The sequence below is a fragment of the Ursus americanus genome, chromosome 16 (assembly GCF_024610735.1).
Source record: "Ursus americanus isolate L20-20 chromosome 16, mUrsAme1.1.p, whole genome shotgun sequence".
NCBI classification, from domain to species: domain Eukaryota; kingdom Metazoa; phylum Chordata; class Mammalia; order Carnivora; family Ursidae; genus Ursus; species Ursus americanus.
In genome coordinates this window covers 58,347,978-58,361,897 of record NC_142142.1, presented here as the reverse complement: position 1 = coordinate 58,361,897, position 13,920 = coordinate 58,347,978, and the positions used below count along the sequence as shown (strand labels likewise).

Sequence of the window (13,920 nt, the reverse complement as noted above, 5' to 3'; positions counted from 1 at the left end):
TCCAAATCCCCAGACAGGCCTGCCATGCTTGGTTGCAGTTTCTCTTGGGGGATCCTCGCCAAGGCCTGGATAACACCACCTGCTCCCTTTTCCTCTCCAACCAGCGGTGCGCCAGAGCTGGCTTGTACTGACTCACAAGGGCAGATGGTTAAATACTCGGAATTTTGCAAGCTGGTTGTTAAACTATTGCTGGCGTGAAATTGGCCAATGCTGCAAATCAAGGCTTTTTCTCCAGGGGAGCCAGTTACCAGCAAACACTGTCTCCAGGCTTCCTGCTGGGGCCAGTCTCCGGCTGCCTCACTGTCCCCCTGATTGGTTTCTCTGCCTCTTTTCATGATGGAACCAATTCACTGCACTACATTCTATTTTAAATAAGGAGTAGTTTCTGTTTTCCTGGTGGGACCCTGATTAATGTGCAGACAGTGATCTAAAGAGCTTTACCAGCTCCCCCGAGAGCAGTAAACATTAAATTCACAACATGCGAAGTTTTAATTTTGTTTGCTCGTTTGTCTAGTAATCCCATTAATCACTTATCCTTGTGATTAATTTTTAAAGCAAATTACTTTTGTGACAAATTAAAAACTTATGCCACCCAAACAGGCTATTGGTTTGACTATCAAAAGAACCAGATCGAAGAGACAACCAGGGGATGCCTGGGTGGGTCAGTCAGTTAAGCGTCTTGCCTTTGGCTCAGGTCATGTTCCCAGGAGCCTGGGATCAAGTCCCCCATCAGGCTCCTTGCTCAGCAGGGAGCTTGCTTCTCCCTCTGCCCCTTCCCCTGCTCATGGGCTCCCTTCTCTCTCTCTGTCTCTCTCTTTGACAAATAAATAAATAAAATCTTAAAAAAAAAAAAAAAAGACAACCAGGTCACGTGATGTAGATCTCACAATGAATGGTCTACCCTGGGTGGGGTCTGCCACCTGGCCTAGGAAATGGGAAGATGAAGGACGTGCAACATGACCCATTACTTCTATGTACTAATATATGTGCAAAATCACACTTATCTGTACAAAACCCTTGTCCCTACAACTTCCTTCTTAGTTTCATGATCGTGGATGCCGTCGCATTTGCCTCACCAACACTCTGTCGCTGTTACTGTTTGTTTGTTCCCGGTCCTTTTGCTAAAAGGAATAATCAAAGGCCTTAAAAGCAGATGGAGATAAATGGTACCAGGACAATTTGCTAGCCATTTGGGGGGAAAAATCAATTCATATAATTATCCTACTTTAAAAATAAAATGTATATTGGATCATTAAAAAGTTAGTTTTTAAAAAAGATTTTAAAAGGTAGAGGTGAGATATTGACCTAATCTCTAGATGGGAGAACTTTCTAATCTTAAAAAGAAAACTTTTTAAAAACTAGGTACACTTCGTTATATAAAAACGGAGGGGCGCCTGGGTGGTGCAGTCATTTGAGCTTCAGACTTTTGGTTTCGGCTCAGGGCATGGTCTCTGGGTTGTGAGATCGAGCCCCGCATTAGACCCTGTGCTCAGTGTGGAGTCTGCTTGAGATTCTCTCTCCCTCCCTCTTGTGTTCTCTCTCTCTCAAATACATAAACAAATCTTAAAAAAAGATCCCTTCTGCTTTCGGATAAATAGAAGTTAAGTGCAAACTGAAAACTGGGAAATACATTTGTAATAAATGGGACAAAAGTCAATCTCCTTAATAGAAAAACATATAAATCAGTAAGAAAAAACCACACTGAGATTTGATGTCAGACGGTGTTGGTTGCCTTCTAGAATCGATTCCCCCCAATTACTCTCCTTTCTGGTTTTGCTGTGGGCAGCAAAATGTTCAGGTTCAGGGGAGGGATCACAATTGGTCTAAGCCTAACATCTGAATTCCACTTCTTGATTTCTCAATTCCCTTGCAGTGAGGGTGGCCTTACGACCTGGTTCTGGTCAATGATACATAAGGAGGAATTGGCTGGGATCAGCATCTGGAAAAGCTTTTACTTCCAGGGTAAAGGACAAGTAGAATTGGCACTACCACATCCCCTTCTTCCTGTCTTGTAGGAGTGTAATGTTCAGAGCAGTTGCAGCCATTTTGTGTTGCAAGACACCATCCTGATATCTTAAACCACTAAACCAGCTAGTGCTTGTCTACTTCCAGATACCCTATTATGTCAGAAAAGTTTATCCTCAATTCGTTAAAGCCATGGTTAGATCTGTTATGTATGACAAGAGGGATTCTGAATACAAATCCTGAAATAAAAATGGGCAGATATGAACAGACAATTCATAAATCATGAAACGTAAATGAGTCGTAAACATACAAAAAAAAGTTCAAGTTCATTATGACCAGTGCTAGATATTAAGTCAAGTTAATTTTTTTTCCTATAAAATTAGCAAAGATTTTTTAAAAATAGTAATAGCATCCAGTGCTGAGAAGGGTATGGTAAAATACCCGCACTGCTATTCAAGGTGAAATCTGGTAGAACATTTTTTGGAAAGTAATTTGGTAACAGGTAATAAGAATTTAGAAACTATATTATAAACTAAGGATTCTATTTTGTGGAATTTACCCTAGGGAGACAATTTAAATTGAATTAAGGATGTAATCATGAAGGTTTGTTACAGTGTTATGTAATAAAGCAATAGGAAACAAGAAAGAAAAAATCATAGTGGCTAAAATATTACAATAATTAAATTCTAAAATATATATAGTAGAATAGCACACAGTCACAAAAATAACGTTGACTGTGAGTCTTTAATTTCAAGGAGTTACTTTTATGTTAGATGTTACATAAATAAACAAAAATACACACAGTATAGGGGCCCCTGGCTGGCTCAGGCAGTAGAGCATGTGACTCTCAATCTCGGGGTTATGAGTTCAAGCCCCACGTTGGGCATGGACCCTGCTTAAAGAAAAAAAGAATCTTAAAAAAAATATGCATGGTATGGTCACAACTGTATAAAGTCAATGTGGGTGAAAACGTTTCTATGACTCCTAGAAATTTAAATATAGAATTACCCAATATCACAGTAATTCCACACCTGGGTATATACCCCCAAAGAATTGCAAACAGGTACTCTAATCCTTGTAGATTTATGTTCACAATAACACTATTCCCAACAGCCAAAAAGTGGAAACAACCTAAATTTTAATCAACAGAGGAATGGCTAGACAAATTGTGGTATATACATCCAATGGAATGTATATTCATTCAGTTATTAAAAAGCACAAAGTACAGATAAACGCTACAAGGTGAATCAACCTTGAAAACATTACCCTAACTAAAGAGACACAAAAAGTTACGTATCGGATGATTCCATTTACATGAAATGTCCAGAATAGGTAAATCCATAAAGACAGAAAGCAGTTACCAGTACCTGGGGTGGAGTGGGGGCAAGAGGGTCAGAAATGAAGAATAACTAATGGGTTTTATTTTGGGTGATGAAGACATTTCTGGCCTTGTGCCCAGTTATCCCAACACCACTTGTTGAAAAGACTATCCTTCATTGAATTGCCTTTGCACTTTTGTAAAAAAAAAAAAAAGAAAGAAAGAAAAAGAAAAGAAAATCAACTGGCTGCATTTTGGGGTCTATTTCTGGACTCTACTCTGTTCCATTAATCTAGGTCTTTCCCTTCACGCATACGACACTATCTTGATTACAATGGCTTTATAGTGAGTCTTAAAATCATATAGTGTTATTCTTCCAACTTTATTCTTCTTTTTCAAAATTGTTTTGTCTATTCAATTCTCTTGCCTTTCTTTTTTTTTTTTTTCAAGATTTTATTTATTTATTCGACAGAGATAGAGACAGCCAGCGAGAGAGGGAACACAAGCAGGGGGAGTGGGAGAGGAAGAAGCAGGCTCATAGTGGAGGAGCCTGATGTGGGGCTCCATCCCATAACGCCGGGATCACGCCCTGAGCCAAAGGCAGACGCTCAACCGCTGTGCCACGCAGGCGCCCCTCTCTTGCCTTTCTAATCGTTCATTCCCGCTATATGGAAACTCAATAGAATTTTGTATGTTGATCTTGTATCCTACCACCTTGCTAAATTTACTTCTTAGTTCCAGGATTTTTTTTTTTTTTTTGGTAGATGTTTTTGGGGATTTTCTTTGTAGACAATCATGTCATCTGCAACTAGGGATAGTTTTATTTCTTCCTTTCTCATATGTCTTTTCTTTACCTTGGCTGACACTTGCTACGACCTTAAGTATGATGTTGAATTAGGAGTGGTGAGATTTCACACCCTTGCCTTGCTCCGGATCTTAGAGGAAAAGCATTCGTGTTTCACCATTAGGTATGATGTTAGCCGTAAATTTTTTGGCAGATGCTTTCATCAGATTCTACTTCTTTCTTGCAAAGAATTTTTGTCGTGAATGCATGTTCAACTTTGTCAATAGCTTTTTCTGCATCAATTAATATGATCACACTTTTCTGCTTTAGACTATTGTATGGTGGATTCACAGTAATTTACTTCAAAATACGAAACCAGCCTTACTATTATGTGTTACACTGTATCCTCCAAAAAAGATATATGAGGGTCCTAATCCCCCAGTACCTCAGAATATGACCTTATTTGGAGAAAGGGGCTTTACAGAGGTATTCAAATTACAATGAAGTTATTAGGGTATTCTAATCCAATATGAATGGTGTCCTTATGAAAAGAGGAAAATTTGGACAGAGACAGACATGTGCATGGTGACAGCACCATGAGAAGACCATGCGAAGACTGGAGTTAACTGCCATGGGCCAGGGAACTACTGGGAACTAGTAGAGGGCCCTGGAACAGACCCTTGCCTGGTGCCTTCAGAGGGAGCACGGCCCTCCCACCACCTGCACAACACATCTTCTCCACACACGAGGAGGACAGAGCTGTGGTTGCCAGGTTCCTCTCCCCGCAGCCCCCTACCCCCTTCAACTGCTGCAAAATGCATTGTTTTAAAGTTGAAACCAAAGCAATCTTGACAGAAATAAAAAACACCACCACCTTTCTTTAGGAAGTGGGGAGTTTGGTCACTATGGCCCCAATTCCCTCTTTCATCATTAGAAACCATTACACGCTGTGCGATGAGGAAGCTGGCCCCTGTGGTATGCCAAGCTGATATTTTAAGTATGACCTTTAAATAGGGCCACTGGCAATGCCAATAAGGAAATGTTCCTGGGAAGGAGAGTGAGGTGAGCCTGCGGCTCTGGAATATCACGGCCTATGCAGCACCAACTGCAGAAGAACAGACCCGAATTGCTTAGCCAGCTGGTTCTGTTCTAAGACTCAAGTGTGCCAACAGAGAGAAACATGTTTTCTGACTAATGACCTTCTTTGTCCTTGGTTTCCCCAAATCTTTCCTTCCTTTACTTCGTATTCCTTCATGGACGTAAGTTAAGGTCCATTTAATTAGAAATTGAGCACCTACTAGGTGTGTAAGGCCCTCCATCCCGAAGACAATCCTCGGCCACATAGAACTCAAGACTGACGGACAGAATGCAACTTACCCGTGAATACATTAATATCACGATATTGATAAAACATTATAAAGAAAAGGATGGAAAAACATCCAGGTATTTTTTAAAAATTATTTTAAAAGATACACTTACAAAGTTAAAAAACATAGCCAAACATTTTGTATTTATTACCAAAAGAAACAGCCATCATTTTTTAGTTAACCTATGATAATTATAAGAAATAAAATAACAGTACAAGGGTTAGAGTCCCTTTAATTATGATGCCCACGAGACAGCCGCTGTGAACAGTTTGGAGCATATCCTTACAGGATGCACATATGCTTTCTAACACATAAATGCTTGCGGGCAATGTTGCCTATATATGGCCGATTCACTAGTGGTACCCTCACATCCCTTATGCCCTTTTGTTTAATAATAACTTTTTTTAAATGATTTTTTATTATATTATGTTAGTCACCATACCGTACATCCCCGGTTTCCGATGTAAAGTTCGATGATTCATTAGTTGCGTATAACACCCAGTGCACCATGTAGTATGTGCCCTCCTTACTACCCATCACCAGTCTATCCCATTCCCCAACCCCCTCCCCTCTGAGGCCCTCAGTTTGTTTCTCATAGTCCATAGTTACTCTCATGTTTCATTCCCCCTTCTGATTACCCCCCTTTCTTTATCCCTTTCTTCCCCTACCGATCATCCTAGTTCTTATGTTCCATAGATGAGAGAAATCATATGATAATTGTCTTTCTCTGCTTGACTTATTTCACTTAGCATAATAACTTTTACTCGAACACATGGCAACGTAGAATTGTACTTTCTTTAATGTCATGGTCAGTGGAAATAAGAGTTTTAACATGAAAACGTCTCAGTGCTGTTACAAGCTGGATGGGCCGTGTGTGACTAATCCCATCACCCTCCTTGCGACCATGGCTGGAGGCAGGGCTGCGTAGGAAGTTAACACACACGGAGTTCACAAATCAGTACTCCCTGCAGGAGTATTTCAACCAGGTTCCTTCTCCTCCCTAAGCTTTCTCAGCAGAAAGGAAATAAAAAAAGAAATACCCCTTCCCTGTTCAGGCTGTTGTGGGAATTAAATGAGCAAATGCTCATGAAGAGTTTAGCACAGAGGAGGGCTGAACAACCATTAGCTCTCACTATTGCCCTTGTCATTAGCTTTCGAAAAAGGCAGGAGTGCCTGCTCTATCGATTATGATGAGGCTGAACACAAACAGATAGGAAACACTGGGAAAGCAACAGGAGTGACAATGTCACACAGCCTAAAAAGGACACTACCCCCAAACCTTGGGGTATGAAACTATAATATGACAGTAGTTTCACACGTATTGCCTGGGGAGACCAATGCACGGCAGTGACTAGACGGGACAGGTTGTGTGAGAGAAAGATCTCCGTGAGGATTAAAGGAATGAACTAAACCGGATGTTACTGGAAACTGCGGACACCTGAGAGATCCATGTGAATCCCACACCTTGTTAGGAGAACAGAACACACAAGCCTACACGGCTCTCCCGTAACGTCTAGACGGTTCTCATGGTCCCTTTCCCGAGGCCACGTAGGGCTGCTCGAGGACAAGCTACATTTATTTACAGGGCTTACCACCAACCAAGAACATTCACAGACTGAAGCCATTCCGGGCAGAGTTTGGGTTTTATTCTCTGCTGTATTTTCGGGCCAACCCAGTGTCTGCTGCACAGTAGATCCCATAACCAGGAGCCCATAACCAAAGTCTCTCCATTAGCCAGAGGACAGGCAGAAAGCCTGGGGCAGGAGACTGTGTATCTGGCTTTAATCTCTGCGGGTTGCTCCAGCGTCCACAGCTGTGGGCACGCCACCATTCTGAAATACACATTCCCCCTGGGATGAGCTACAGTTCCAGTACGCTCAGTACATCGATCAGAAACTACCAAGTTCTGGAAAACCCTCCTGGGCCGCAGCCTTCCACTGAGCTCGGGTAGTCTAAATTCAGACATGCCGTTTTACAACTTGATTACAACAGGCGCTGTGACACCTTATACTTTATAAGTTTTCTGCAGTAGGAAAAATAAAAATTTTTGATTTATTGATATCTCTTCTGTGAGCTGAGTGGTTCATATAATCTCTTCGTACTTTTTATTTCAGTTACGTTTATGAAACAGGGGTGGGTGGGCTTGGGGATGTGTGTGGGATGATAAGTAGGTAGTTGTGTTTTTCAAAGACTTGTGACAAAGTAAGATGCTTTTCAGATTTTATATATTAAATATGTATGTATATATACATATATATTACATGTATTTGTGTATATACACGTACATGTACACACACACACACACACACACACACACAATTTCCTCCAAGGTGGGACAGAAGTATGGGGAAAATTTCCACCTGCCCATAAACTGTGACTCAAACTCTCAGCCGTTTTTTCTCACTGAGGCTAGAACCACAGCCTGTGGAAGGTCTGAGAAGTCATTCCCAAGTCAATACCCCCAGGAAAAACCCTTTTCACAAGAAGTGGAACTGTCAGATCAGATTTCAGTGGTAATTTCTACCTCTTGAACTGGCTCTCAAAGTATTTCTGTTGGACAGATTCCAGACTCACAGGACAGAACCAGATCAATGTAACACAGACTGTCCTGCATTACAGGGTTCAGAGGAGGGAGGAATCCCATCCGGCTGGGCAGAGGGTCGCTGGGGAAACACGCAGAGAATGACAAGTGGGGAGAGAAGCTAGAACTGCGAAGTCTCTGACTCTGGCCCGTGTAGGCCATGAACTCCCCCATTAAGTTTTCTCTGGAGGCCTCTTGCCGGTCCGTGGTGTCTCTGTTGCTAAGCCAGGAAATCCAACACCCTTGCCCTCATCTGCCTTCCTAGAGCCTCGGGAAGTAGCCTGTGCCCAGCATTCCTGCCCAGCCTACCATGTGTCCCTTCCCCATCCTGGCAGTGTTAGGCTCCAGGGGAGACAAGAGGCAAGTCCCAACCCTCCAGCAAACTTTCACTGACCGTTCACCATGTGTGGGGAGCTGCGTCAGGCCCCAGAGATTCACCAAAACAAGCAGCATAGATTTTTGCCTATTTTTTTTGCCTATTTTGCCTATTTTCAAGAAACTGCAGTAACACACAGGTGGTATTTTGTGTTTTGCTTTTTCACAGAATAATGCTTCCCGTGCATTTTCCCACTATTGTATTCATGGTAAGCTTGAGGTGTCTATACGACCTTGACAACAAGGTAGTCAGAAAATGTAAAATTTAAATATCACACTGGATAAGATAGAATTATTTCCATAATTGTCCATTATAATGACTGCGCTTTTATTGGCTATTTAGATTTGAAACTTCTCACTATTCTGCTATTATTTTCCCACTATTTTGCTATTTTGTAATACTGCAGTGAATATCTGTTGGTATACGTCTTGTTTTTCCTCAGGGAAAAATACAGTACAGTGGAAAGAATATAGGTTTTAGAGCCAGATAGATTTGGGTTTAAATTCTAGCTCTGTCACTTAGGATTTGTGTGACCTTGGGAAAGTTCCTTTACCTTAAGACACTTCAGTTTTCCTTCTGGACAAAGCCAGCAATACTACTTACCCCAAGGGACGGTGGTGAGGATTATTCAAGGCCGATGGATAAAATCATCTTGAGATAAATCTGGATTTAAATTCTGGCTCTCTTGCTTCACTTGGACAAGATACTCAACCTTTGTTAAGCTGTTTCCTTCTCTGTGAAATGTAAATTCAAGTGCGTACGTAATGAGGTTATTGGGACAATTATTTAAATACATATAACATGTTTAGTACAGTGCCAAGTATACAGTAGGGGATCGATAAAAGTTAGCTGTCATTATCACAGTAATCACTATTATTACATAAAAAGGCAGCACTTAATAAATGCTGGTGTGGCCATCTGCTCCTACCTCAGACTCCTACTACTGAGAAATTCCCAAGAATTGGAGACTGGATCAAGGGTAAGGCATATGTTTATAGGTACTGCCATATTGTTCACCAAAAGGATTGCATACCACTAACAGTATGCTGAATCTATCCATTTCACACCATTCCTCACCAACAGTTTTTTTTCTGTTATTTTTAAATACTTCAATTTTCATTTCTTTATTACTGTGAGGGTGAATATTTTCCCATAATGTTTTTTTACTGTTGGAATATCTTCTAGCATGAACACCTTATTTCTATCTTTTGCTTGTTTATCAGTTTGAATCTTGGTGTTTTTCTTCAATATTTGAATAAGCTCTTTATATATCAGGAACATAATAATATTAAATGCAAATACTTTCCCAGTAAGCTGGAGCCAGAGAGGTCTGGTTCTGATGTGGGAAGATCCGGAGCATTTCTACGGGCAGAGCTGTTAACTCTTTCATGGTGAACTCAACTATTCCCACATCCATCTCTGGGCATCTCCAGCCCTGTATGACACTGTAGTTCTAGCTTTCTAACTATAGGACAGTTCTTAGTTGTCTTGTAGACACTTCAAGACTATCATAGTCGTAACTCAACTCCTCGGTTGTCCCCCAACCAGCAAACTTTCCATACTTCTCCATTTGGTCCCTGAATGCCCTAGCCAAGATATCTTAAGACTGTTTCTCATTACAAGTACTCCCCCTCCCCACCCTGTTTTCCAAAGTTTGCGTTAGGCCACTTGACTTTTATGAAAGACCTACATTAGTTCCTGTTTTTGCCAACCAAATGGAATCCGAAGAGGATTTTTGCTTTTATGAAAAGAGGTAAAAGGCAAAAATAGAGTTTACACATGTTTTGCAGGGAGGCAGCCCCCAGCCCAAGCAGCAAGAGTGGCACTGCCGAGCTCCTTCCCCGAGGAGCCACAGTCAGCATCTCAGCACCAAACCGCAGTGGCTTCTTCTTCTTTTTTTTTAATGGTTTATTTTTTTTTAACTTTTTAAAAAGATTTTATCTATTTATTGAGAGAGAGTGGGCACGGGGCGGGGGGCAGAGGGAGAGAGAATCTCAAGCAGACTCCATGCTGAGGGCCGAGCCCTACACGGGGCTCTATCGCACAACCCTGAGATCAGGACCTCAGCCGAAATCAAGGTCCGACGCTCCACCGACTGAACCACTCGGGCGCCCCGAAGCCGCGGTCGTTTTAAACTGTGTTTGTGAACATCTGTGCTTTATCTTGGTTTATTTTGTGCATCATTTATCAAGATGTGTCCTAAGGTTTCAGAAAAGCCTAAGGGAGATTATTTTTGGTGTCTGGGAATGCTCAAATTTTTCCACAGAAATTCATGGTAATTGCCCCTCTCCTTTATGCCATGTGGGCTTATGAAACTCTCACAGGAAATGGTTTATTTTCGGATAACGGGGGAAACCTGCACAGCCAAAAGCCCTCCCAGTCTCTCACGTAGGCCTGTTGTACTGTCTCCTAAATAATACTCTTGTATGATCAGTCACGTGTCCTGACTTTTGATTTGGAAAATATGATCATACATATCACGAAAATGAGCAGAGGCAGCCAAGTTGACATGTTATCTCAGGCCTTCTCTTCATGCCAGTATCTGCTACTGAAACCCATGCACGTGAGCTGGTACTGAGCAGAACAACGCCACCCAGACGGCTATCCAGTGATGGGTATCTACGGTGGGATTCAGGAATTAACCAGGGGGAAAGAAAGTACTAGAAATAATTCCCTTAAGCATTTGGCCCAAGTGTCCGCTGTCCTTAAATTATTTTTCTATTTTAATGGTGACATTTTTGAAATTATTATGGTAATTATTTTTAACAGTTTAATAGCAGTATTGATTTTGTCTTAGCATTATGCCTTTTTCTGTTGATGCCCCAGTTACAAGTGCCATGAAATCAGGAAGGGTGTTTCAGCCTTCCTTCTGAGGCCCATCCCAATGGCCTTGCCACCTATGTGTAATTCCAGGTCCCCCTAAAGGCAGCTGTCCTGGGCACCATGAGCTGCTACTGAGGAAACACAACACAGCAAGCAGCAGGTCAGATGTAAAAAGTCAAAATTCCGTTGAATGAAAGTTAAACAAAATACTCATACTATTTCTAGGACCACAGTTCATGAGAAGCCACACCGATAATAACATCCTAAGTGAAGCTTTCTCCTGTTATTTCCTAATTCTCCCCTCAATTTCCCCAAGTATACATACTGAATCACTTAAGAAACCCCATCCTCTCTAGAGACAACAAACGCCTCCAAGGACACACACTGAAAGCCACCAGTTTCTTAGTCCTTTTGGAAAATGTGTTGAAAACAAACTACATACGATTCTAAAGTTCTCCTTCCCAAGGCTGGGTGTGTCTGTGTGTGGGGCACGTGCATACGTGTGGGTACACACACGTGGATGTGTGGGGGTGTGGACATACTGTGCTCACACAGTGAGGAAATGACGGAGTCGATTTTTCTAAAAGCAGAGAGTATGATGGTGTGAAACACACATTCTCACCCTTCAAACAGTCGTTTCTCCCCACAAGAGCTGTATCTGCGACAGAGGAGTGAAGACAGGGCTCTGGGCTCAGGGTATTCTAACTGCTTCTACAAAGCCCAACTAGGGTTCTCCTATGTGAAAAGTATCTTTGGAGGGTTTTTTGGGGGGGAGGGCGGCCAGTGGAATCTTTGGAAGGAGGTGGAAACCTAGAACCGACTTCACCAAAAAGTTGCTCGCAAACAAAATGGCTTTCTAAATTCCATTCAAAGACGTACTTTTTGGTCTGAGAGTGATGCCCCGAGTTCCCTTCCACAGTCTACTGGAGAAGGCCTTGAATGGGTCTATTCTGGAATTGGTGAGCAAGTGCTTGTATTCATTCCAGGACCTTTCCCACACTTCTCCCAGGAGAAAAAATGGTTAATTTACATCCCAGGCAATTACCTGTCGATAGCATTCTCTGGTATCTAATTCTCCCCACCTGTAACACTACACAGTAAGGTCATGGGTGAAATTTCACAGCAACTTCTCCCCAGCAGCACCACACGCAAGGAGATCCACCCGTTCTACCCACTCTATGAGTCCCAGTCTGAGACCGGTTCGCGCCACACAATATGGCAAGTTCCTGGAACTGTGGCCTTTTGGGTGGGACCACTTCGCCGCCAGTGAGATGCCATCTCTCCCGGGCGCCGCTGACGATCAGCGTGGGGTGGAGAGAGGTGTCCCTGGGGCCGCGGGAGAGTGTGTTAGGCGAGGGCGGACCGCCTGGAGCACCTGTGCAAGAAGCACGTGGGTGCGCGCGGGCCAGGATTCCGCCCCACGCAGCGCCCCCGCCCCATTTCACCCGCCCACCCGGCCCACGGCCCGCGACCGCCCAGAGGGTACCTGAGCGCTGCACGGCGTAGTCGCGCTGCCCCGACGCAGACCGGACCCCTGCTGCCGATCGCCGCCCACGTGTCCCCGCCCGGGGCACGGCAGCTCGGCGAGACTCATTCGGAGAGAAACGCTCCAAAGAACCCGCTCCAAAGACCCGGCGAGGGCAGGGTCGCTTCCCACCCTGCGGAGCCAGAGACACGCAAGGCTAGCCCGTCCGGGATGCCGCGCGTGGGCAGAGCACCAGCCAGGCATCCCACAGTCCGTAAGAGCGCAACCGAGCTCAGCTTTCCCCCGCGGGGCGGCGCGCTCCCCGCCGAGGCTCCGCCGCCAGAGGCCCCGACAGGTGCGCCGCCAAGACTCCGCGCCTCCCTCCGCGCGCGCGGGGGGCTCCTGCGGGAGCCAGGCCCCTGGAGAAGAGAAAGGAATTTGTTCTGTACCTGATCCTGTCCTTCTCTGCCCTCTGTAGCTCCTCATTTCTTTCCAGCACCTGAAGGATCTTCCTGACTTCTTCGTCATTTAGGAAACTGAAATCAAACCCCTGAGGAACTTTCGTCATGTTCTCTACTGCGTGTGAATTACGCTTAAGCTCCTTGGCGCCTCCTGTTACGAAGACATTTTTCAAGGTATAGACCAGTTTCAGGAACTTGATCCCCTAGCCAATAAGAAGTCCGCCCCGTTGAAAATCTAAAACCACAAACTTAGGGAACGGCCCACACCTACAGGGCTCATTTCGACAACACCTTAATGACATGTTTCTGTCAACCTATCCAACCGAGATGCAAAACGAACGACTCCCCCCGAGAGAGGGAACCAATCCCATTCCAAAGGGGCGGGCCTTCCTCGTCTCCTCCCTCCCCCTTCTCCCTCCACCGCCTATCAAACTTGTTACAGTAACAATCTTACGTATTCCGGCACCTTAATGAGGCCAGATCTTAAGGGTTGGCGCCAACGTCGTATTTGCTTTTGCCGTTGCTGTTTGCTTTCAGAACTCCAGCTGGACCAGTGGAAGGAGTGAAAAGGAATGAGATCCACCACGAATCCTCCTTCTCAGTGAAGAGCACATGGGAAGTAGAATTCCAGTGGGAGCTTTAGATCTGGCCCAAGAGTTACCCAATTAAAAGACCCAGAAGGGCTGAACTCGATGCACATGCAACTGTGGCCTGACCAGGCCCAGGGCTACATTTAGTGTCTCCCTGGAAACGAGTTCTTTGCCAAGCCTCCCATCCCGC

General features: G+C 43.8%; 1 protein-coding gene across 4 annotated transcripts in view; it reads right to left on the bottom strand.

Annotated features, from left to right (window-relative positions):
- EXPH5 (exophilin 5) overlaps positions 1 to 13,462 on the bottom strand; it is a 70,791-nt gene extending 57,329 nt beyond the window's left edge. For 2 of the 4 annotated variants that reach the window (XM_045797720.2, XM_045797721.2), the window contains exon 1: positions 13,129 to 13,462. In XM_045797720.2, the coding sequence (XP_045653676.2) occupies positions 13,129 to 13,247 (119 nt within the window). In that variant the 5' untranslated portion in view covers positions 13,248 to 13,462. The other 2 variants (XM_045797723.2, XM_045797724.2) reach the window with 2 other exon arrangements.
- Between the last annotated feature and the right edge of the window lie 458 nt (positions 13,463 to 13,920).